The 27,201-nt window shown below is 41.7% G+C and overlaps 1 protein-coding gene across 1 annotated transcript; it reads left to right on the forward strand.

Moving 5' to 3' along the window:
- Positions 1-1,193: 1,193 nt before the first annotated feature.
- Positions 1,194-27,201, forward strand: LOC121941354 (stabilin-2-like). The gene is given in 43 exon segments (XM_042484132.1): positions 1,194-1,336; positions 1,440-1,542; positions 2,982-3,059; positions 3,910-3,999; positions 4,097-4,204; positions 4,364-4,495; positions 4,628-4,756; positions 5,124-5,186; positions 6,739-6,837; positions 6,928-7,123; positions 7,206-7,301; positions 7,945-8,002; positions 8,173-8,246; positions 9,181-9,306; positions 10,432-10,505; positions 10,600-10,671; positions 10,929-11,048; positions 11,157-11,201; positions 11,317-11,409; positions 14,109-14,264; positions 15,136-15,264; positions 15,830-15,889; positions 15,997-16,173; positions 16,760-16,849; positions 16,926-17,072; positions 17,581-17,640; positions 17,721-17,768; positions 17,771-17,846; positions 19,425-19,574; positions 19,647-19,751; positions 19,852-19,959; positions 21,420-21,613; positions 21,694-21,835; positions 21,986-22,122; positions 22,630-22,792; positions 22,972-23,027; positions 23,029-23,079; positions 23,712-23,831; positions 24,229-24,375; positions 24,963-25,073; positions 25,250-25,381; positions 26,326-26,436; positions 26,713-27,201. Coding segments are annotated over 43 exon segments (4,626 nt in total). The 3' UTR covers positions 26,770-27,201.

Consider the following 27,201-nt stretch of genomic DNA (forward strand, 5'->3'; position numbering starts at 1 on the left):
CAGTCACTCCGTCACACCATCACTCCGTCACACAGTCACTCCGTCACTCCGTCACTCCATCACACAGTCACTCCGTCACTCACTCCATCACACTGTCACACCGTCACTCCGTCACATTGTCACACATTCACACCGTCACAGTCTGGATATGAAATACGAAACTAACACCTGCTCGTAAACACAATAAAAAAAAAAACCTCGATCACAAATGATGGTATGAGCAGCTGAAAGGTGTTTATGTTGAAAGTGTCCATGAGACACAATATTAACAAGCACACAGATGAGACAGAAACAGACGAAACAGAAACAGACGAGACAGAAACAGATGAGACAGAAACAGAGGGGACAGAAACAGAGGGGACAGAAACAGATGAGACAGAAACAGATGAGACAGAAACAGATGAGACAGAAAGAGAAACAGACGAGACAGAAACAGACGAGACAGAGACAGAAACAGACGAGACAGAAACAGACGAGACAGAAACAGACAAGACAGAAACAGAGGGGACAGAAACAGATGAGACAGAAACAGATGAGACAGAAAGAGAAACAGACGAGACAGAAACAGACGAGACAGAGACAGAAACAGACGAGACAGAAACAGACGAGACAGAGACAGACGAGACAGAGACAGAAACAGATGACACAGAAACAGACGAGACAGAAACAGACGAGACAGAGACAGAAACAGACGAGACAGAAACAGACAAGACAGAGACAGAAACAGATGAGACAGAAAGAGAAACAGACGAGACAGAGACAGAAACAGACAAGACAGAAACAGACGAAACAGAAACAGACGAGACAGAGACAGAAACAGACGAGACAGAAACAGATGAGACAGAGACAGAGGAGACAGAAACAGACGAGACAGAAACAGACGAGACAGAGACGGAAACAGACGAGACAGAGACAGAGACAGAGACAGAAACAGACGAGACAGAAACAGACGAGACAGAGACAGAAACAGACGAGACAGAAACAGACGAGACAGAAACAGACGAGACAGAGACAGAAACAGAGGAGACAGAAACAGAGGAGACAGAGACAGAGGAGACAGAAACAGAGGAGACAGAGACAGAAACAGACGAGACAAACTCAGGTGTTTGTCAGAACTGACCTTAACTGATTATGATCCATGTCGAGTGAACACTTTCAGTTTCTGCTGTCTGTGGTCTCTGAGATGACCCTGTATGTTTCAGGACTCAGGTGTATCCTGGTCTCTGGTGGATCAGAACTTCACCCTCCTGGTTCCGTCTTCAGATGCCGTGGCTAAAATGTCCTCAGAGGACAGAAACTTCTGGACCACGAAGGGGAACCTGCCAAGTCTCATCAGGTCACCGAGTCGCCTCGAGGAGCTGTAGTTTATTCACAGGTGGATGTTCTGGGTTTTGTTTGAGCTGGTCTGTAACAAGTCCCCCATCTGTCCCCCATCACAGGAATCACGTGATCCCAGGTCACTTCCCGTTATCCCGTCTGAGCAGCACTTCCTCCCTGACCTCCCTTCTCAAGACAACACTTCCTGTTTCAACAACCAATGAGGTGAGTCCACAGAGGAGACACTTTACTGTAATTTTAGGACTTTTTTTTTAAACAAGTGTGTTTTTGGATTTCTTATTAGGTATTACAGCAAAAATACGTTCAATACAAAACAGCAGACTTACAGCAAGGCATCGTCTTCATCTAAACTGCTGAGTCAGGACAGGAAGTCCTTTTAAGGTCCAACACAGATATTCAGACGGGCTTACGTCGCCCTCAGATTATGCAAACTGTAATTGTGAATACAAAATACACCCAATGGAAACAAACCAGTTTTCAAAAACATTTTTTTCTGGCATGACGTGGTATTTCAGGCAATTGTACAAAGCCATATTTTACCAAACTGGAATGGAAACAGTTTTTTTGGCTTTTATAGCTCATGTGATGTGTAACACCAGGTGGTGATAACCAACCACCATTAAACCCAAAGAAGAAGAACAAAGTCACGTGCCATTTTCCAAAACATGACTCTTGCTGTGTTCGAAACCGCCTACTATACTAGCAGTATGTACTAATTTGGTCAAAATGCAGTATGTAGTATGCAGTATGTAGTATGCAGTATGTAGTATGTAGTATGCAGTATGCAGTATGTAGTATGCAGTATGTAGTATGTAGTATGCAGTATGTAGTATGCAGTATGTAGTATGCAGTATGCAGTATGTAGTATGCAGTATGTAGTATGCAGTATGCAGTATGCAGTATGTAGTATGCAGTAGGCAGTGTGCGAACAAAAGTGAAATCCACAGTATGCCAGAAACACCCGGATGTCATACTGATTCCGAAAAAATCCTCAGTATGCATCGGACCAGTCTGCCTCGCCTACTGTTTCCCACAATGCATTGTGCGGAGAGCGCAGCTGTTGTTGTCGTGTCACCAGCGGCTCAGCCATCACACAGCTGCACAGACCTAACCCACCAGATGGGGTCCTTGGTTTGTTACACTTTTTTCAATTAATTTGGCCAAAATCATATTTTAATCTTATAAGGTCATTTACAGTACTTTTATCAGGTAAACACATACCAAAGTCTGCTAATAAGAGTACAATTACACAGGAGACATGAGCGGATTCTTTTTTTTTAGAGATTATTTTTTGGCTTTTCATGCCAGAGAGAACGGGGGTGACACACTGTCGAACACAGTACGTAGTATTTAGTGGATACTGCATACTGAGTTCAGCTGTGGTATGCAGTACGCCGTTTCGAACATAGCCTCTGTATGTGAAGACGGACGAAGACACCGAGATCTTCTTCATTCTGATACCAGACAAAGACATTATTAGATATTAGATCGACTTTAAAGAGCGGCTGCTCATAGAAATAAAGCTGCTGATGTTTTGGGCATACATCGGTTTGATGTACAGGATTTTTACTTATAATGAGAAATGTTTGAAAAACATTTGAGTTTGTAACGATGATCAGATTCTGCTGTGTTTGTTCTGTCAGATCACAGCTGTCGGAGGAGCGACCATCACCTCATCCGATGTAGCTGCTACCAACGGACTCATCCACGTCATCGATAAGGTAACGGCGCTGACCATGCTAACCATGCTAACCATGCTGACTATGCTAATGATGCTGCGGATGCTGCCGATGCTAACTATGCTAATATTGCTAACGATGCGAACCAGAGTTCAGACACATTTTTAACCAATGAATTTCCAGGACTTTTCCAGGACTTTGAGGCAAATTTTAAAGTACATACATTCTCTGAAATGACCCTTGAAAACAAATTTAAATGTTTTTTGGCAGTTTTTTCTTTAAAAAGAAAGAAAGAAAAGCTTTTTTTACTAAAAAAAAATCCCAAAAAACTGGTAATAATTTTTCTTTGAAATTTTGAGGTGAATTTCTTTTTAAAAAAAAGGCCATTTCTTTTCCTTAACATTTTCTGTCAATTTTTGGATTTATAAAAAAGTTTTTGAGAATTAAAAAAATATATATATAATTTTAGGTTTTTTAAAAAGTAATTTGTCAGATTTATTTTTCTTTAAACTTTTTTAGTCAATTTTTTTCTTTTACACAGAACAAAGTTTGGTTTTTTTTTACATTAATTTTTTTTGTTGCGGGCCTGCAGGTTTTGAAGACATGTTGTCTTTAGAAATCAACAAAAATTAGCCTATTTATCAACCAGAAACTTCAAAAACAGAAATTATTGATTGATTTTCAAAATCGTGACTGTCCTTGGACACATCATGTGTTATATCACAGCTTTGTGAGACAAAATTCCAGGACTTTTCCAGAACTTTCAGGCTAAATTTAGTTTTGCAAAACATATCCAGGCTTGGAAATTGCCATTTGCAAATTCAGTGACTTTTCCAAGTTTTCCATGATGGTAGGACTCAGCAGACTGAGGATGTTGTGTTTGTGTGCGCAGGTTTTGGTTCCTGACAGGAAGCTGAGTGACAGTCTGCTGGCGTCTCTCGCTCTGTGGCCGCGGTTCTCCCTCTTCAGATCGTATCTCATCGTACGAAAACACAAACACTTTCTACAACTCCGATTTTATATTTTAATGTTTGATTACAGATTTATTGTTTAAATTGGTTTCTCTGTGGTTTGTTCAGGATTATAACCTGACGGACGAGATCGAACAGGCGGACGAGTTTACCGTCTTCGCTCCAACAGACGCCGCCATCGCTGAATACCTCAAAAAAATGGCTGCCACCGCTCTGGTACACAAGTGTCTGTTTATTATAAACTGGACAAGAACTGATGTTATCAGTTAATATTATCTGATACGATCATTAACTCTGAAGAGAAGAAAGCTAACCCTAAGAATAAGCAGTGACGTGACAAATGTGTCTGTGCTTTTATTTTGTTGGCGTAAACAGGATGTGAATACGACCCGTTACCACGTGGTGGCGTCAGAGCGCCTCCTGAAGACCGACCTTCAGCCTGGAGGATACAAACAGACGCTGCTGGGATTATCCTTCCAGCTCGGCATCTTTCCCCGAGACGGGAAGGTCCGAAACTTCAAACAGATAATCAATAATATCCTCACCACATATCATCTGATCACATGATTCGCTGATCCATTGATCCACGTGTCTGTCTGTCTGTCTGTCTGTCTGTCTGTCTGTCTGTCTGTCATCCAGCTGTTTGTCAACCAGGCTCAGATCAACTCCTCCAACATCCTTAGCGGGAAGGGAGTCATTCACGGCCTGACGGCTGTTTTGACCATCAACAGGAACCGCTGCGACGACGCCACCTACACCAAGGTCATGGTGAGGTCACCACACACTACAGTATAAATACTGCTTACACCAAGGTCATGGTGAGGTCGCCACACAGTGTAGTATAAATACTACACACACTGCAGTATTATTACTACCTTCACCAAGGTCATGGTGGGCTTACTACCTACACCACACACTGCAGAATAACTACTACTCACAGAGCTCATTGCATACTGCAGTATCAGTACTATTCACAAGACATACTGCAGTATCAGTACTATTCACAAGACATACTGCAGTATCAGTACTATTCACGACATACTGCAGTATCAGTGCTATTCAGGTGACATACTACAGTATTAGTACTCACAGATCCAGAGTGACTCTAACTGAAGTTTGTCTTTTCTCTCCAAAGGGAACTTGTCTCGACTGTTTGTATCCACAGAGCCGAATCTGTCCCAACGACACCGTCCCAGACGTAAGATTTCCCTCTCACATCCAGCTGATGATCATACATAACATAACATTAATTATAAAACATAGCACAGTGCGTAAGGAAATTTGTGTTTGGTAGAGTATTTCTTTGTTGTAACAATGCTTCGTGGCAATAAATAAAGCCAGTTTATTTCCCTTTAAACTTGTGGGATCAGCAGCAGAGCTGAATATGTGGGTTGAGCCCATGAAAAATTTGCCAAATCTTTTCTGCTGATGTCAAACAGCGTATTCTGCTATTGACTCTTGTTTGGTGGATTGGATGATTGAAGTCTGAAGATGAATGACATATTGGCAGTTTAACAATTTATTCATTGAACAAACAGGAGCCTCAGTAGCGTGTGGAGGAACCATACACAGCCACAACAGCTCATGCTGGTCACCAGCCTGGTCACACGCTGCTGTGGGATGGATTCCATTCTTCAACCAGCATTTGTCACGAGTCGGCAAACGTGGTTGTGTCGGTCACTCCGGCACGAACAGCACGCCCAAGCTGATCCCACAAGTGTTCGGTGGGGTTGAGGTCAGGACTGTTGGCAGGCCAGTCCATCCTCTCCACGCCCAAATTCTGGAGGTAGTCTCTGATAAAGCCCGCTCTGTGGGGGCGAGCACTGTCATCTTGGAGGACAGAGTTCGGTCCCGGACTGTGGAGATATAGGATTGCCACTGGTTGCAGAATCTCATTTCGATATCTCTCTGCATTGAGATTGCCTCCAATGATGACAAGCCTCGCTTTTCCAGTGAGGGAGATGCCCACGCCATCACACTGCCTCCACCAAAAGATGTTACTCTGTCTATGCAGCAATCAGCTTCTTGGGACGCCCACTTCGCGGCATGTCTCTGACATTCGCCATTATGTGGAACTTGGCCTTCAGTTTGGAGATGGTACTCGGGCTCACTCCAAATAATGCCGCAACTTGGTCTTGCGGAACACCACCATGAAGTTGCCCTATCGCACGGGCCCTATCCAGATCAGTCAAACGTGGCATGCCGATTCTTGGAGCAGGCACCAACTGACCACTGTAGCTGGGCCCATGCTCACAGGTACTGAACCTGATTGTCCTGGGGCTACCAGAAGCTCAAAACAAGAGTCAACAGTAACAGCAAAAAAGCTGTTTGGCACTGGCAGAGAAGATTTGGCAAATTTTTCATGGGTGCAACCCACATATTCAGCTCTGCTGCTGATCCCACAAATGTGGCATTATTTAAAAGGGAAATAAACAGGCTTTCCAAGGGTCTCAGGCTGCCGCCGTCTGCAACGCTGCCTCTGTTAAAAGGTCCATCATTACGACCGCCACCGCTGCCTTTGACTCCGCCCCCTGCTGCCTCTACTGGCTGTTTCTATAGTAACATGAAGGATGAGACAGAGGGATCTGTTTTAGAGGGAAAACAGGAAAAGACTTTTTGCCAAAAACACGGCATGTGATGACATGAGGAACTCTTTACAGATTGAAGTCGAACACAGATCAGGTCGGTGTGATTTTAAACTTACAGAATATTGTGAGCGTTGACCTGTGATGACTTCCTGTGGTCTGCAGAAATCGGTGAAGAAGAGGAAGTGCATGTTCACTCGGATGTTTGAGGACGAGCGTCTGCTGACCATCGGCTGCAGAGCAACGTGCCTGCAGAAACACATCGTACGTCTCTGCTGCGGCTGCGCGGACACGCCAAAAGCACAAAGATAAGGCGTTGTTTTCTGACAGTAAACCGTGCACGTGTGTTTGCAGATACGGCGGTGCTGTGCGGGGTTTTTTGGGGAGCACTGCGAGCCGTGTCCCGGGCCGAAGGGTCAACCCTGCTTCGGTAACGGAGCGTGCTCAGACGGGACCAACGGGACCGGAGATTGTCAGTGCGACGCTGGCTTCAGCGGGACGGCCTGCGAGAGCTGCCAGAGCGGCAGATATGGCGTCCACTGTGACCAGGGTCAGATCATGAACTTTACAATAATAAACGTATACTGAATGTATCGATGCCTTCTGTCACTCCGCTCTGTGATTCTCTGCAGAGTGCGGCTGTAAAAACGGCCGCTGTAACGAAGGGCCGAGCGGCGACGGGACGTGTGAGTGTGACGTCGGCTGGAGAGGAGTCCTCTGTGACCAAAGTATGAAACCGAAATCTGACCGCCAAAAACTGACCTTAACAGAGTCTGAAGCTCATAAAAAAATAGTGGAAATAAGCTGAGATTTGATGAGAAAAAGTCAAAGATTTTGATAATGAAGTTGTACCTTAATGGGATTTTTTTAAGACTTGAAGAATAAATTTGAAAAAATAAACTTTACTTGAAATTTTTGAAATATTTCAAGAATTAATTTCTAATTTTACAAGAGAAAAATAGATATTTTGAAAAATAAATACAGTGTTTTGAACCTTTCTTAATATTTAAAAAATCAGTTCCTAATTTTATTTAAAATAATAAATAAAAGGCACAATAGAAAAGTTCAAGATGAATTTGACAGCATAATCTTTGTTCAAATTTTCTACATATCCCGAGAATATTATCATGAATTCTTTTGGCCTCGGTAGTGGTGCAGAGAAAATCTAATCATGCCAGCTCTACACGATATTTTGGCCAATAACAATTGAGAAGACAATTTTATTTAATTTTTTAAATGTTATGAATGTTGTTTTTAAAACATTGACTTTTTTCTGTCACTTGTCAGAGATTTGACCAATGGCCGAGCTTTTTTCTCATTTTATATCACTGTTAGATTGTGATGATATTCTGAGTGTGTTTGTGGTTGCAGAGATCGAATCCAAAGCTGATGAACTGTGTGGTTCAGTCAAATGTCACACCAGCGCTAAGTGAGTCTCTCACACGCCGTCTGTTCGCTTTCGATTTAAAGCCTTAAACCGACTTTAAACACGTGAGCACGTTGTGACCTGAGACATGATCCTAGCCAGCAGGGGTTCATGTCCAGGTGTTTGAGGTCAGTCCAAAATGACACTTTGACCTTCACTCTCTCTGCTGACAGCTGTGTGTTCAGAACGTCCGGCCCTCAGTGTCTCTGCGCCGCCGGATTCAAAGGAAACGGGACTTCCTGTCAAGGTAACAACATAGAGCACTAACACCTGAGGACACGCTCCTCAGCCCTCTGACATCACGAAGGTGATGATGATGATGATGATGGTGAGGATGATGATGATGATGGTGATGATAATGGTGAGGATGATGATGGTGATGATGATGGCGATGATGGCGATGATGATGATGATGGTGATGATGGGGATGATGATGATGATGATGATGGTGGTGATGGTGAGGATGATGATGATGGTGATGATGATGGTGAGGATGATGATGGTGATGATGATGGTGATGATGGTGATGATGATGATGGTGATGATTATGATGGTGATGATGGTGATGATTATGATGATGATGATGATGATGATGATGATGGCAATGATGATGATGATGATGATGGCGATGATTATGATGGTGATGATGCTGATGATGATGGTGATGATGATGATGATGGCGATGGCGATGGTGATGATGATTATGATGGTGATGGCGATGGTGATGATGATTATGATGGTGATGATGGTGATGGTGATGATGATGATGATGGCGATGGTGATGATGATGATGATGATGATGATGATGATTATGATGGTGATGATGGTGATGATGATGATGATGATGGTGATGATGATGATGATGGCGATGGTGATGATGATGAAGATGATGGTGATGATGATGGTGATGATGATGATTATGATGGTGATGATGATGGTGATGATGATGGCGATGATGATGATGGTGATGATGATGGTGATAATGATGATGATGATGGCGATGATGATGATTATGATGGTGATGATGGTGATGATGATGGTGATGATGATGGTGATGATGATGGCGATGATGATGATGGTGATAATGATGATGATGATGGCGATGATGATGATTATGATGGTGATGGTGATGGTGATGATGGTGATGGTGATGATGGTGATGGTGATGGTGATGTTTTCAGCCACAGACCCGTGTTCAGTGAATAATGGTGGCTGCAGTCTGTACGCTGTCTGTAAGAGGACTCGGCCGGGCCGCAGAGACTGCGTCTGTAACCGTGGTTACTCTGGTGATGGGCTCGTGTGTGTCGGTATGTCCTCTGTCTTTTTATTATTATTATTATTATTATTGATTCCTTTCATTTCTCTGATGTTCATGTGTCTAAACTTTACTGAGCCACAAATCGGCAGGTCTGTCGACTTCAGTTTAACCTGCTGAATTAGTTTCACTGTTTGTAAAATAAATTATTCCTCAGTTTTGTCAAGTTTGTACAACAAATTAAAGAGTTTCAAAAATAACTAAAATAAATGAATAAATAACAAAATAATAAAACAGAATTAAGTGATCTGAAATGTCAGTCGGACCAAAACATTCATTTAGAACGTTACGTTTCATAAGTATTTATCCTTTGAGGAAGTCGATGCGACTTCACTAAAAAACACGGGAAAAAGGCAACAAGCAACGGTACAAGAAAGAAGCAGAGTCAGAAAATTCATTTTCAAAAGCCAGGGGAAACATACTAGGAGGGAAGAAAAAATTTTTAAAAATAACATCCATAATTATAAATATAAAATAAATACTGTAACTAATTATCAGAACTGCATATTCTGTTTAAATTATGTAACAGAATTATTTTAATTTTTAAGCATTTTTCCAATTTACTTTGTTTTTTGTTTATGTTCTTCTTTTTTCAGTTTTTATTTTTCTTTTCTATTTATGGAAGTAATTTTTTGGTAATTTTCTTGTAGTTTTTATTCATTTGTTTGTAAATTTTTTTGTGTCATTTCTCCTTATGTTGCTCACTGCTTTCTTCCAATACGTCTGAAAGAAGTTGAGACAGTGTTTCAGGTTTCAGGGTTAAACTGCAGTGAAGCGGTGAAAAGTACTACAAGAACAAAGAAAATACTGTAAGGTGAAGTAGAACTACAACATAATACTAAAGTACCTCAGGGGAAGACAAAGATACTGTATTAGTTTTGTGACATTTTGTGTATTAATTAATATTAAGTACTTGTAGGTAATGAAAAAGTATCACAAGGGAACAAAAGTACTATGAGGTAGTGTAACAGTATTTGAGAAGAAAACTTAATTCATATCCACCCTGAGCTCCGTATGAGTATCTAAAGATTCACGTGTGTTTCAGGCTCTGCAGTGAACGGTAAACAGGCTGTGTGATGTGTTCGAGTGCTGCAGGACTTCTGTGTTTCTCCTGCAGAAATCAATCCGTGTCTGGAAGGAAATGGAGGCTGTCACGCCAACGCAGACTGCGTTCACGTCGGACCAAACAAAGTAAAAACTGATTTTACACCACTATGAGGAGATTTTAACAGAAACAATCTTTTATTAATCTTGTCAAGTTCATAACCGAGTCGACTGTGTCTAGACTTCCTGTGCGTGCAGTGAAGGTTACTCAGGAGACGGACAAAACTGCAAGATTATCAACTTGTGTCTAAAGGTGAGTTTGTTTTAATCTCAGACTTTAATCCAGATTGAAACCTATATAATATATCTACCTAATATACCTATATAATAATCCCAGGAATGTTACTGAGTGTTTCTGTGGTTCTCCTGTGTGGTTCTCCTGTGTGGTTTTCCTGCGTGGTTCTCCTGCGTGGTTCTGCTGCGTGGTTCTCCTGCGTGGTTCTGCTGCGTGGTTCTCCTGTGTGGTTCTGCTGTGTGGTTCTCCTGTGTGGTTCTCCTGTGTGTTTCCAGAAAAATGGCGGTTGTAACCAGAGAGCCCTCTGTGTGATGAAGGCTCCAGCTGTTCGTACTTGCACCTGTTTCGGAGGCTTTATCGGAGACGGGTTCACCTGCAAAGGCACCGTGGCGTTGGTCAGCACGTTTATATTTATATTTATATTTATATGTGTAGGTGTGTGTGTGTGTGTGTGTGTGTGTGATATCAGCAGGAAGTTGAAGTGTAACTGCTCCTGTGTGCAGGCGATCCAGGGGAGGAAGCTGAAAGACTTTTTCTTTGGTCTGATGGTGAGTGACGCCGCTGTCTCTAATATTCATTTATGAATATATTGATATTAATATTCATATAATAATATTAATATATATGTACATAACAATAATCATAAAGAACGTCTCATTTCAGGTGACAGAGATTTCTCTGAAAGGTCGCGGCCCATTCACCGTCTTCCCTCCGAACGCTGACGCCTTCACCGCAAAGACATTCTACAACACCAGGGTGACCATTCATTCACTCGTTCATTCACTCATTCATCATTCATTCACTCGTTCACTCATTCATCATTCATTCACTCGTTCATTCATTCATTCACTCGTTCATTCACTCGTTCATCATTCATTCATTCATTCACTCGTTCATTCACTCATTCATTCATTCATTCACTCGTTCATTCACTCATTCATTCGCTCATTCATTCATTCATTCACTCGTTCATTCACTCGTTCATTCATTCATTCGTTCATTCATTCACTCGTTCATTCACTCGTTCATTCATTCATTCATTCACTCGTTCATTCACTCGTTCATTCATTCATTCACTCGTTCATTCACTCGTTCATTCATTCATTCACTTGTTCATTCACTCGTTCATTCATTCATTCATTCACTCGTTCATTCATTCATTCACTCGTTCATTCACTCGTTCATTCATTCATTCATTCACTCATTCATCATTCATTCACTCGTTCATTCACTCGTTCATTCACTCATTCATTCATTCACTCTCATTCACTCATTCATTCACTCATTCATTCATTCATTCATTCACTCGTTCATTCACTCGTTCATTCATTCATTCATTCACTCGTTCATTCACTCGTTCATTCATTCATTCACTCGTTCATTCACTCGTTCATTCATTCATTCACTTGTTCATTCACTCGTTCATTCATTCATTCATTCACTCGTTCATTCATTCATTCACTCGTTCATTCACTCGTTCATTCATTCATTCATTCACTCACTCATTCATCATTCATTCACTCGTTCATCATTCATTCACTCGTTCATTCATTCATTCACTCGTTCATTCACTCATTCATTCATTCACTCATTCATTCACTCATTCATTCACTCATTCATTCATTCATTCATTCACTCGTTCATTCACTCGTTCATTCATTCATTCATTCACACTCGTTCATTCACTCATTCATTCATTCACTCGTTCATTCACTCATTCATTCACTCATTCATTCATTCATTCACTCGTTCATTCACTCATTCATTCACTCGTTCATTCATTCATTCACTCATTCATTCACTCGTTCATTCACTCATTCATTCATTCATTCACTCGTTCATTCACTCGTTCATTCATTCATTCATTCATTCATTCACTCGTTCATTCACTCGTTCATTCATCATTCATTCATTCACTCATTCATTCACTCATTCATTCATTCATTCATTCACTCGTTCATTCACTCGTTCATTCATTCATTCATTCACTCGTTCATTCACTCGTCTCATTCATTCATTCACTCGTTCATTCACTCGTTCATTCATTCATTCACTTGTTCATTCACTCGTTCATTCATTCATTCATTCACACTCGTTCATTCATTCATTCACTCGTTCATTCATTCATTCATTCACTCATTCATCATTCATTCACTCGTTCATTCACTCGTTCATTCATTCATTCACTCGTTCATTCACTCGTTCATTCATTCATTCACTCGTTCATTCACTCATTCATTCATTCACTCATTCATTCACTCATTCATTCATTCATCATTCATTCATTCATTCATTCACTCGTTCATTCACTCGTTCATTCATTCATTCATTCATTCATTCATTCACTCGTTCATCACTCGTTCATTCATTCATTCATTCACTCGTTCATTCACTCATTCATTCATTCACTCGTTCATTCACTCATTCATTCACTCATTCATTCATTCATTCACTCGTTCATTCACTCATTCATTCACTCGTTCATTCATTCATTCACTCATTCATTCACTCGTTCATTCACTCGTTCATTCATTCATTCATTCACTCGTTCACTCGGTCATTCACTCGTTCATTCATTCATTCATTCATTCTCATTTCATCATTCATTCACTCATTCATTCACTCGTTCATTCACTCGTTCATTCATTCATTCACTTGTTCATTCACTCATTCATTCATTCATTCACTCGTTCATTCACTCATTCATTCATTCACTCGTTCATTCACTCATTCATTCACTCATTCATTCATTCATTCACTCGTTCATTCACTCGTTCATTCGTTCATTCACACTCGTTCACTCGTTCACTCATTCACTCGTTCATTCACTCGTTCATTCATTCATTCATTCACTTGTTCATTCACTCATTCATTCACTCATTCACTCGTTCATTCACTCATTCATTCACTCATTCATTCATTCATTCACTCGTTCATTCACTCGTTCATTCATTCATTCATTCACTCGTTCATTCACTCGTTCATCATTCATTCACTCATTCATTCACTCGGTCATTCACTCGTTCATTCATTCATTCACTCGTTCATTCACTCGTTCATTCATTCATTCATTCACTTGTTCATTCACTCATTCATTCATTCATTCACTCGTTCATTCACTCATTCATTCATTCACTCGTTCATTCACTCATTCATTCACTCATTCGTTCATTCACTCGTTCATTCACTCATTCGTTCATTCACTCGTTCACTCATTCACTCGTTCACTCATTCACTCGTTCATTCAGAGGTTATTATGAAGTGAATGTTTTTCACACCATCAGAGTTTAACTGCTCTGCTGTCAGAAACTTTAATTTTTTTCTTTGTTTGTTTGATTTTATTTGTTTGTGTTTTTCTTTGTCTGTGTTTGTTTTTTCTGTAAACGTTTGTGTTTGTCTCTTTGTTTGCTGTTGTTTGTTTGTTTGTTTGTTTGTTTGTTTGTTTGTGTCTGAAGGTGAGGTTGCAGGTGATGGAGAAAGACCGGGAGTGGTACGGCGCCATCCTGCGCAGCCACATCGTCATGTGTCACACTCTGCTGCCTGGCGACCTGAGCCGACCTCGAAACCTGACGACTCTGTCGGGACTCGTGCTGACCACCGGGTCCACCCAGGTGACACAGCAGAGAGCAGAACCCAGTCTGGGTTCACCTGGGCCTTTAGTCGCCTTTCACAAGCATTAAAACCTTTGAAACATGAGACAAATCATTTGATTTCTTTAAAAATGTAGGAAAAAGGAAAGCAGCAGGAGATGCCCCATACATTGCAAGAAATTAGGGAAAGGTGACAAGAAAATGACCTGAAAATGAGTTGTTTTTTTAAAGGAGATAGATACAATTATTTAAATTTGTTTTTAAAGGGGTTCTTGTTTATATATATATATTTTTAACCTTTTTTGGTGCTAATTTTCAGGTCATTTTCTTGTGACATTTTTTTAAATTAAGTAAATTCTTGTTAAGTTGCTCATTGCCTTCTCCCCATGTTTTAAAAAGAAATCAAGCCACTTTGCCAGTTTCAAAAGGCTAATTATAATCAGTCAAATAATCTCTGCAGAAAACACCTGATACTGTGTTGAGTGACTGATCTGGATTAAATGTAGAAAGTGAAGAAGTTAGAAGAAGGGATAGAAATGATATTTTTTATTTGTTTGTCTGTTTGACAAACAGACAAACAGACCCTCTCTCTCTTTCTCTTTCCTTTTTTGCCATGATTGTATTTCATTTGCTATTTACGACATCTATTGCTCGTCTGTCCGTCCTGAAGAGGGATCCCTCACTATCCTCTACCGCTCTTCCTGAGGTTTCTTCCTCTTTGTTTTCCCTGTTACAGGGGTTCTTTTTGGGGAGTTTTTCCTCGGGTGACGTGAGGGTCTAAGGGCAGAGGGATGTCGTACACTGTAAAGCCCTCTGAGGCAAACCATGTTTTGTGATAATGGGCTATATAAATAAAACTGACTTGACTTGAAACTGACTTTGAAATCTTCAGGGCAGAATCTTCGTCAACGAGGCCAACGTGACGTACAGCGACAGCATCAGCATCAACGGCATCTTCCACGAGATCGACAAGGTCTTGACTCCTCCCAACATTGACAAAGAAAGACCGCCGGCTGCTCCTGTAAGAACGCAACACAACACGTCAAGACACGACTCGACACGTCACAACATGACACCACACAAAACCACACCACGCAACACGTCATGACACGACCAATAGATCGGTCGATGTATTGACCAATACATGGGCGGATGTATTGATGGATGTATTGATCGGTGTGAAATAAATCCGTTGGAGCCTCCGTGTTCGTCTGCAGAGCTGCCGGTGTGTCCTCTCAGTGTTCTTTAATTCATCCTCGAGGGGCAATTTATAAAGCACACAGAGCAGTAAGGAAGAAAACTATACGATGATCTAAAAGACAATAAATTTAAAGAGATAATAATAAGAAAAAAATATATATATATTTTTAAAATGCAATAAATAAAAAGCTGTAAACATCACAACTGAAATAAAAGTTATAAGTTATGCAGTAGCAAATGCATGAGGTATATGAGTCGGACCAACAGTCTGAATGGTTTGGATGTTGTTTGAGGTGTCTGATGGATCAATGTTTGGATCAATGACTGATTGATTTTCTGTGTGTTCACTGATCAATAACTGTGTCTGACTCCCCCTACTGCCTCAGCTGAACCTGACCAACGTGGCTGAACGTCAAGGATATAAAACTTTCTACAAACTGCTGGAGGTGAGAAAATCAAACTTTGTTTGATTGCTGGAGGAACCTGCATGTGGCACGCTGACTGGGGTTGGTCCCGCCCCCGTTACAGTGATGGTGTTGTTTGTGTGTCTCAGGACACGGCTGTGATGGACCTGGTGAATGATGGGATGTACCAGCCTGTGACGGTCTTCCTGCCCTCAGACGGCGTCATGGCGTCTCTGCCGCAGGAGCAGAAGGACTTCCTGTTCCACTCAGACAACCGCCGTCAGCTGGTGGAGTACCTGAAGTACCACATCCTGCAGTCCCAGAAGGTGAGACCGGGGAGACCGGGGACCTGGCTCGAAGCATGAGGGGTGTGGCCTTTTCAAAATTGCATTTTTGAGCCTTAATTATAGTGCCACCATCTGGCTGACTGGGATTATGTTTGGTGAGCAGCATTCGACACGACTTCCAGTCATTGTTGAAAATTTTATGTGACCATGAGGAACATGGAAAACATTTCTGAGGAGGAAAAAGGAGAAACTCCTCACCTGCTGTTTGAAAGATGTCTGATCAACAGCTCAGGATGTTTTCGTGTGATTGTGAATAAAAAAAACAATAAAGATTTGGTTCACTGATGATGAGATTCTTGATTTTTGATCACAAGACAAGATGGTACAAAGAAAGGCTGTAGAAAACCATATTTGGGGTGTTTTCCTTCTTGGGTTTTGGTTCGGGGGTGAAATAAGGTCTGTGGTTTGTGAACTCTTTGTATTCATGAGAAAAACATGAAATTAAAGTTAATTAAAAATTAAATTTGTGAGAGTTTTGCTGTTGAGTGCAGTCAGAGAGAATCATCACCGTGTCCGGACCCAGAACTAAACAGCCTCTTTTTCTTTCTTACGTCTCCACACTCAGATTTACGCTGAAGGTTTGATCCATCAGGACTCGCTGCGGACTCTGCAGGGTTCGCCGCTCTCGTTCACCTGCGGGGGGACAGATGACATCGTGAGTTCATCAGAAACACATAAAAACTGAATAAGAGTCAACAGTTTGTTGATCAGGTCGGTTCTTCTCTGATCAGGGAGAAATCTTTGTCAACGACGGGAAGTGTCGGATTATTCAGAGACACCTAATCTTCAAGGGTGGGATCGCCTACGGCATCGACTGTCTGCTGACTCCGCCCAGCCTCGGAGGACGTTGTGACACACAGACGACCTTCGACCTTCAGGTGAGTCCGCACATCACAAGCTCTTTGTTTACAGCCGTGATAACGTTCTCAATCTGATGCCTCCTATTGAGGGTTTCAATAATCCAATCCAAATCCAAATATTTAAAGAAAACATATCACTGAAGAAATTTTAAAGAAAATAACAGCCAGAAGTTACAAACCTGGGCATCTGCGGATTTGGAAGGATTTTTTTTCATTTAGACCAGGCATGTCAAACTGGTCCACAGGGGGGCCGGTGTGGCTGCAGGTTTTTGTGCCAACCAACCAAGAGCACACAGTTTGACCAATCAACTGTCTGAAGACAGAGATCAGTTGATTAAATGAGTCAAGTCTGGTGTGCTGCTACTTGGTTGGAAACAAAACCTGCAGCCACACCGGCCCCCCTGTGGACTGGTTTGACATGCCTGATTTAGACTAAGCCCCAAGTGTCCTGAAATCCTAGAAACGCCTCTGGTCTGGAGAATTTATTGGTTTCATATCTCTGTGGTTTCTTCTTCTTCTGTGGTAGATGAGCTGTGGCATGTGCGCCTACTCAGCTGAACGTTGTCCCTCAGGGTCCAAACTTAAGGTTGGAGTCCTCGTCTGTTCACACACATACAAAATAAAACCAAAGTTTGTGTGTCTGATTGGTCTCTGCTGTGTCTGCAGGAAGTTCAGAAATGTGACCTTCCCACCATGTTTGTCAAAAAAAAAACTTTGGCTGTCGCAGCATCTGCACCGTCCACGTCTGGCAGCCAAAGTGTTGTCATGGTTACCATGGACGAGACTGTCTGGGTGAGAACACGTGTTAACCACACTGTTATCTGCGTATAAACCTCACCGTCATCTACATATAAACCACACCGTTATCTACATATAAACCACACTGTTATCTACATATAAACCACACTGTTATCTACGTATAAACCACACTGTTATCTGTGTATAAACCTCACCGTTATCTACATATAAACCACACCGTTATCTACATATAAACCTCACCGTTATCTACATATAAACCACACCGTTATCTACATATAAACCACACCGTTATCTACAGATAAACCACACCGTTATCTACATATAAACCACACCGTTATCTACATATAAACCTCACCGTTATCTACATATAAACCACACCGTTATCTACATATAAACCACACCGTTATCTACAGATAAACCACACCGTTATCTACATATAAACCACACCGTTATCTACAGATAAACCACACCGCTATCTACATATAAACCACACTGTCATCTACATATAAACCACACTGTTATCTACATATAAACCACACCGTTATCTACATATAAACCTCACCGTTATCTACATATAAACCACACCGTCATCTACATATAAACCACACCGTTATCTACATATAAACCACACCGTTATCTACATATAAACCACACTGTTATCTGTGTATAAACCTCACCGTTATCTACATATAAACCACACCGTTATCTACATATAAACCACACCGTTATCTACATATAAACCACACCGTTATCTACATATAAACCACACTGTTATCTACGTATAAACCACACTGTTATCTGTGTATAAACCTCACCGTTATCTACATATAAACCACACCGTTATCTACATATAAACCACACCGTTATCTACATATAAACCTCACCGTTATCTACATATAAAACCACACCGTTATCTACATAAAAACCACAGTTATCTGCGTATAAAACCTCACCATCATCTACATATAAACCACACTGTTATCTACATATAAATCACACTGTCATCTACATATAAACCACACTGTTATCTACATATAAACCACACTGTTATCTGCGTATAAACCTCACCATCATCTACATATAAAACCACACTGTTATCTACATATAAACCACACTGTCATCTATGTATAAACCACACTGTTATCTACATGAAAACCACACCGTTATCTACATATAAACCACACTGTCATCTATGTATAAACCACACTGTTATCTACATATAAACCACACTGTTATCTACATATAAACCACACTGTTATCTACATAAAAACCACACTGTTATCTACGTATAAACCACACTGTTATCTACGTATAAACCACACTGTTATCTACATAAAAACCAACCGCTATCTACGTATAAACCACACCGTTATCTACATATAAACCACACTGTCATCTATGTATAAACCACACTGTTATCTACATATAAAACCACACTGTCATCTATGTATAAACCACACTGTTATCTACGTATAAACCCACACTGTCATCTATGTATAAACCCCACCATCATCTACTCATAAACCACACCACCTGTCCTGTATGTCTCCGTCCTCTCAGTTTGTGTATATTAATGAGACATGTCTGTCCTGTTTCTCTCCGTCCTCTCAGCATGTCCTGGTGGCAGCAGCGCTTCCTGCAGTAACCATGGGAAATGTGATGATGGTCACCTTGGTAACGGTACCTGTGCCTGTGATGCAGGTTTCAGGGGTGTGGCCTGTGAGCTGTGCATGGACCGTTTCTATGGAGAGTCCTGTAAAGGTGAGCTGCCGTCATGCGCTTCCTGTTTCCTGTCCGCAGCTCTCTGACAGATTGTTTCTTTCTGGCTCTCAGCCTGTAACTGCTCAGAACACGGATCATGTGACGATGGACGCAAAGGGTCAGGCGCCTGTTTCTGTGAGGCTGGCTGGACCGGAGAGCGCTGCGAGACGCCACAGGGTGAGCTCATCACCACCGCGTGTGTGTGTGTGTGTGCGCACATGCGCGTGCGCGCCCGCCCTTTAAACAGTGTGTGTGTGTTTTTGTTTGTTCCCTCCAGCTGAAGTGTTTGAGTGTTCTCCGTCCTGTTCTCCGAAAGCCGTCTGTAAGGAGAATAACACCTGTGTGTGTCAGCGGTATTACATAGGAGACGGATACACCTGTACAGGTAAATACACACCAACACAACCAGTCTGCTGACTGGACGCATCTGAAAAACACAAATTTGTTACATTTGTACGTTTCTTCCAAAAATCTTAGTGTGGCGTTATATCTGAGCTGACTGTGTCATCAGGAGGTGGAGGGGATGGTGGGACACCTAGGAGAGACATCTGACATCCAGGAGAGACATTTTACACCTAAGAGAGACATCTAACACCTAGGAGAGACATTTTACACCTAAGAGAGACATCTAACACCTAGGAGAGACATCTAACACCTAGGAGAGACATCTAACACCTAAGAGAGACATCTAACACCTAGGAGAGACATTTTACACCTAAGAGAGACATCTAACACCTAGGAGAGACATTTTACACCTAAGAGAGACATCTAACACCTAGGAGAGACATCTGGCACCATGAAACCTGACACCTAAGCAAGATGCCTGATACCTGAGAGAGAAATCTGATACCAAGGCACGACGAAGAGACATCTGACACCTATGCAAGAGACGTCTGACACCCAAACGAGAGAGGCTTACTAAGGATATGTCCACACGGATCAGGGACAGTTCTATTTCTTTTTCATTTTAAAAAAGTTTTTCGTAAACACGGAATTGTCTCAAGAAATGTGTCTACTCAAAGCCACTAAAAAAGCTGTAGTATATATGCCGGGCCTGTAAGTGGCGCTGTAACGCTGCCACAGAACAGCAGAGAATAAGACACGGAGCGTGTGCATAAAACTTGTGCGATGTAAACAAACACACGAAGAAGAAGATGGCGGAGAATATGAATCAAGCTAGAAAGGAGACATTTGTGAGGCGCAGAAGATTCCGCCATTGTTGTTGTTGTTTTTGTTGTTGTTGTTGTTGTTGTTGTTGTTGGGGTTGTTGTTGTTGTTGACGTTGTTGTCGTTGTCGTCGTCGTCGTCGTTGTTGTCGTCGTCGTCGTCGTCGTCGTCGTCGTCGATGTTGTTGTTGTCGTTGTCGTCGTTGTCGTTGATGTTGATTTTGTTGTTGTCGTTGTCGTTGTCGTTGTCGTTGTCGTTGTTGTTGGGGTTGGTGCATGCGGGTTAAGGGGAGGTGGGGCTATGGCGTCAGCGGTTCAGGAAAGATGCGTATGGGTTGTAAACGGGAACGCAAGAGTGTCAGGTTTGTTCACTCTGCGACCTGGTTTAAAAAATTACCGTATCTAAACGCCGGTTCTGTGTGGACGAAACGTCCATACAATAAAAAACTTTTGCGGATACACCTAAACTCGTCTTCGTATGGACATGGCCTAAGTTGCGGACCATTGTCCATACCAGCAAACAGCCGTTGTCTAGCAGTGATGGAGCTTCATGTGCCTCTGTCCAGGTGTCCTGCCGGGACAGTGCCACATTGTCTGTCTGTCTGTCTGTGTTTTTGTCTGTCGTCTGTCTCTTTGATTGTCAATCTGTCCATCAGTCTGTCCTTGTCTCTGTTTGTAGTGATGGATGTGTGTCAGACGTGGAACGGCGGTTGTGCTAAAGGAGCCAAGTGTTCTCAGGAAGGAGAACAGGTGACCTGCACCTGTCCTAAAGGTTACTCCGGAGACGGCTACACCTGTCAGCCAATCGACCCGTGCGTCTCGGGGGTCAATAGCGGCTGCCACGAACACGCCACCTGCACTATGATGGCTCCGGTGAGGACGTCACGGCGTGTGTTTGAGGTATTGAGAGCATGAGTCTGTTATAGTAACACGTGACCTGTGCGTGTGAACAGGGGAAGAAGAAGTGCACCTGTAAGGACGGTTACGTTGGAGACGGACTCACCTGTGAGGTCAAACAGCTGCCGGTCAGCCGCTGTCTCCAGGACAACGGACGATGTCATCTAGAAGCCAAATGTACTGACCTCCACTTTGAAGGTAAAACACATCATGAAGACATGAAAGGGTTAACCGTGATTGTTCTGGCAGGATGTGAACGCGTCGGCTCAATGGCCAAAAGTATGTGGACAGCTGCGTGTGCACTGTGACTCTGACGTGTGTGTGTTCTGCTGCCGTGTTTGTGTGCAGATGCGAAGCTCGGCGTGTTTCACGTCCGTTCGGGTGACGGTCAGTACAAAATGAACTTCACTACTGCAGCTGAGCGGGCCTGCGCCGCAGAGGGAGGAACGCTGGCTACGTACAACCAGCTGTCCTACGCTCAGCTGGTCAGTGAAGGCAACACAGATCCAACATAACAGCTGATAACTCAAGTCAAGTTAACCCTTTGAAACCTGAAGCGACATCACTTCTCTTGTGCTATGTTCAGACGTCTTTCACAATATTTAAAGCGTTCAAATTCTGAGCACAATTTGTTTAAGAAAATTAGTATATTTAGAAAATTATTTTTTAGAAGATTTGGAAAAATGTCTGGGAAAAAACTATATAAGTGTCAGAATAACATTTAAAATTATTCTACAGAATTCTTATAATTTTTTAATTACTTTTTTTCAAGTCTTGTTTACCTTGTTTGTTTGTTTTTTCCTGTCTTTTTATTTTTTGTTTGTTTGTTATAAATTTTTCTTGTACTTTCTGCTGGTTGCCTTCATCTCGTGTTTTTTAAAGGAAATTGAAGACATTTTTCTCAGGCGTTAGGACAAAGACAAAGATACATGAGAATTCATACCGGAGAGGATCCGTTTACATGTCAGGTGTGTCTGCTGGTCCTGTGGCAGGGCGGCTTCAACATGTGTGCTGCCGGCTGGCTGGACCAGGCCCGTGTGGCGTACCCCACCACCTACTCCAACCTCAACTGTGGCTTCGGACACGTTGGCATCGTGGACTACGGCGTCCGCAAAAAGACAGAGACCTGGGACGCTTTCTGCTACCGGATGAAGGGTGAGAGAGGAAGAGGAGGGGCCACGGTGCAGAGTCACGAGCTTTTATTTTTAACTATCATCACCTGAAATGACCAATAACCCAAACTCTGTGTTACTGATGACTGAGTAATGTGAGGTTCTGATGTATTGATCATCAATAATCAGCAGTGAACAGCTGATGTGTGGTTTGTTTTTCAGAGGTGACGTGTGAGTGTCGGCCCGGGTACGTTGGAGACGGTCTCAGCTGTACAGGAAAACCTGCTGCAGGTCCTCAAGTCCACGCCCACCTTCTCCAACTTCCTCACAGTGAGTCAGCTGTTTGTGTCCTGCTGAGTCATAGTTTAACACGCGCTGCGCTTTGTTTCAAGCCCAGTCACACAACTCTATTATAGTTATTATTATAGTTCACTAAAAACTACTGTTTGTGGTGCTTTTACTGATGGTGATTTTATTTATTCTGTACGCTTTTACTGATTTGAATTGACATTGTTTTTGTTTCGGTTAAGCGTCTCTGAGTATTTTGAAAAGCACTCGATGAATAACGCATTATTATTAATATAATATTAAGAGGTCACTGTATGTCAACAGGACCGACCTGGTTAAATAAAGGCTACATAAAAATATTGTTATTGTTATTATTTACAAAAAAAACTTTTTAACTGAAAGAAAAACAAAAGTTTGAAAATATTTATTTTTAGTTTTGTTTTTTTGGTGAAATTTGTCAACTTGACATGAGGAGTGTGAAATGTGGTCTGAACTTTGTGAATCAAATAGTCCCCAAATTATAATCAAATATAAATAAAAACAATACTAAAACTAAACTAAAATGAAATTAAAAATCAACAAAATAAACTAGAAATACACAACTATAATATCTGAATTATATATGAGAACTTTTTTTGATGTTGCTGCCATCAAACCTTCATTTTCTCCTGCAGCAAATCCTGAACTGCTCTCAGGCGTCTGTCTCAGGTGGACAGTTTGTGAAGCGTCTCAGTAACCTGACGGTCCAGTCCACGCTGTTTGTCCCCGACAACAATGGCCTACCTGAGAACCAGGTGAGACACTCACAAACGCATTTACACAGGAGCTGTCTCTGCCTGTCCATGTGTCCTCACCTGTCTGTCTCTGCCTGTCCATGTGTCCTCACCTGTCTGTCTCTGCCTGTCCATGTGTCCTCACCTGTCTGTCTCTGCCTGTCCATGTGTCCTCACCTGTCTGTCTCTGCCTGTCCATGTGTCCTCACCTGTCTGTCTCTGCCTGTCCATGTGTCCTCAACCTGTCTGTCTCTGCCTGTCCATGTGTCCTCACCTGTCTGTCTCTGCCTGTCCATGTGTCCTCACCTGTCTGTCTCTGCCTGTCCATGTGTCCTCACCTGTCTGTCTCTAACTGTTCATGTGTCCTCACCTGTCTGTCTCTAACTGTCCATGTGTCCTCCCCTGTCTTTCCCTGCAGACTCTGTCTCCGCGGGACATAGAGTTCCACCTGTCGGAGGGACAGGCTCTTCCTCTCAGCCAGCTGAAGAACGGCAGTCGGATCAGGACTCGTGTCGGCAGTCTGACGGTTCTCGGAGTGGCGGACCTGCTCGACCCTTCGGCTCTGGTCAGACTTCTCACTGAGAACAAACCCCAGAGGGGGACAGACTTTCAGGGCTGACAGCGTTTGAGACTCACCACCTCAGATAATCTGTGGGCAAATTTGATTTCCTTTTGACGTCCTTCCTTTCTTCCAGTCTGGCCTCGTGACGTTTGTTCACAGTCATGTTCACTCCCAGTCTACCTCCAGTACACCGTAACTGTTGAGGGTTACGTACATTTTACTTCACCAACTGGAGGAAAAGGGGCATTGTTTAGCCCATTTTTAGTAATCCTATAGCCCATTTGTAAGTAATAGTACAGTCCATTTGTTAATAATTGTATAGTACATTTGTTAGTAAAGTTAGTAAAGGGGCTCTGGTAAACCCACCCTTAACCCAGATTCCCCAAGACCTTAAACCGTTTAGAGGTCACCACACAAATAAAGTTGTTTAGTCTCTGTGACTTGGCTTCAAGTACAACTGTACAATTGTATTTTAAAAAGGTACGAATTACTTAAAAATGACACTTTTGTTATTCTAAAAATTGATGTTATATTTTTTTTACGCATAAATTTTGTTTTCAGACAGTTTAAATTATTTTTAATCTCCTCAGTCATCCCGTTACATCAACAACCGCTTCGTCACCGACTCAGACATCCCGGCTTCAAATGGCATCATTCACGTTCTCCAGGGGCCCCTGAAAGCCCGGCCCCCTCACCGAGAGGCAAGTGACGTCATAACAGCACAGTACCGAATACTTACACTAATACTGATAGTAATAATTTAACTGATAATCTGAGTTTTTTTAATTCAGTGGTTCAACCACGAAAACCGATATTCTTGCTTCGTTCGTGGTTTTCCATATTTGACCTCTGACCTTGTCTGTGATTGGCTGTGCAGATGCGTGTGGCGCATAAAGCGGGGATGGGAGTCGGCGTGGTGTTGCTGGTTGTTCTGGTGGCAGGAGTCGTCTTTGTTGGATACCACTTCTACACCCACAGCACCAAACCTTTCCACTTCCACTACTTCAAGGTCAGATTTCAGTTTGTCTGTCGATCTGATGCTCAGATGAAGGAGCTGTTTTCTGTCAGTAGTCGGATTAGAAGTTGTAGTATAACATATTTTATATTTTAGTATGAGATATTTGTTAGCAGTCAGATAACATATTGGTTATTAGTCACATAACACATTTGTCATTAAAAATATAGCCCATTTGTTAGTAGTAGTATAGCACATTTGTCAGTAATAGTATAATACAGTTGTTGGTAATGGTATAGCACATGTTTTAGTAACAGTATATTACATTTGTTAGTTGTATTGTAATACAGTTTTAGTAGTAGTATTTGACACATTTGTCATTAAAAATACAGCCCATTTGTTAGTAGTAGTATATTAAAATTATTAACAATAGTATAACCCGTTTATTGTAGAATAACATTTTATGTTACTAGTTGTAATATTTAGTATAAGGCATTTGTTAGTAACAGTATAATAGTGTCAGTATCAGTCCTGAGTCAGGATGGTAAGTTAAATATTATTATAAGTATAGCAAAAACTAGTAGAACCATAAAACACTTGTTACTCTAAGTAAAATATTAGTGTAAGTATAACACATTGAAAAGGATAAATATAGTAATTGTAATAATTGTTAAGCATTTGTTATTATCGGTATACATTTGTTAATGTTGGAATAATGCAGTTATTTAAGTATATTTGTATCAATATAGCAAATTTGCTATTATTAGTTTAACAGTTTATTAGAGGTATTACAATATGTTTATTACTATATAAAACAACTTTTTTAGTTATTGTGGGTATAAAACACAAATATCCTAACTAATGCTAGTGTGGTACATTTTTGATATAATTTTATGCATAGTTGTGTGAGTGTAACATTTATTACAAAACACTGTTTGATGTTTTTTATGAGACATTTATTAATGTTCGTATGAGACGTTTCCTGTCGGCTCTGACAGGAGGACGAGGCGGAGGAAGAGGCTCCTGCTGCAGACTGTGGTCGCAGCATCTCTAATCCGGTTTATGAAGCAGCTCCAGAACCTGCAGAGTCCAGCACACGTGACGTCACAGTGAGTCATCGCGACACACCCTCAGTCAACACAGTCACCTCATAATGATAATCAATGATAATAACTCAGATTAAAGCGATGGTAACAGCTGCCATCATTTAATCCTAAATATTGACTTCACAGATGAAAAAAGATTTCAGACACTTTAAGGCTTGACTTTGTCTTTTTATTTGACCTCGAGACTGAACATGACTCGACTGATCATGGAAAGAAGTTCCAGTTGTAGTTTGAAGCCCAGTAACATAAAAAACCAAAAGACTGGCTGTGTGTCTGCAGGCGGAGGACAAACCTGAGGAGGACGGAGGATCGTACGACCTGCTGCAGGACAGTTGAGCCGGGACCTGCTGCTGGACTGGAACCGGCAGAACTGGTTTTATACCTCTGTGGTTTCAAAGTCCTCTGACCAGGTTCAAACTGTGTCTCATCACAGACTGTCGGCTGACTTTTATTTTTTCCACTGACGAAAGACGGCAGCTGTGTCCCGTCTCACAATCTACAGGTTTGTCTTTCAGAGAACTGAACTGTCCCCCGAACCGCCGAAAAATCAGGACGCATTCAGGTGCTCCGAGTCAAACTATGAGGTTTCATTACACTCTGATTTTTTAACTGAAAACAATCCCTTCACTTTAAACAAGATTTGTACTTAACTTTAGAAAATTTCAATTTTGTTGTTTTTAGGTTTTCTGCAGACATAAAACAGTTTGTTAAAGAATCAAAACTGAAGTTCAATATTGATTAAAGCATCAAAGCGTGTTGAAGATCTGA

Source organism: Plectropomus leopardus, chromosome 3, assembly GCF_008729295.1.
Source record: "Plectropomus leopardus isolate mb chromosome 3, YSFRI_Pleo_2.0, whole genome shotgun sequence".
In the NCBI taxonomy this organism is placed as follows: domain Eukaryota; kingdom Metazoa; phylum Chordata; class Actinopteri; order Perciformes; family Serranidae; genus Plectropomus; species Plectropomus leopardus.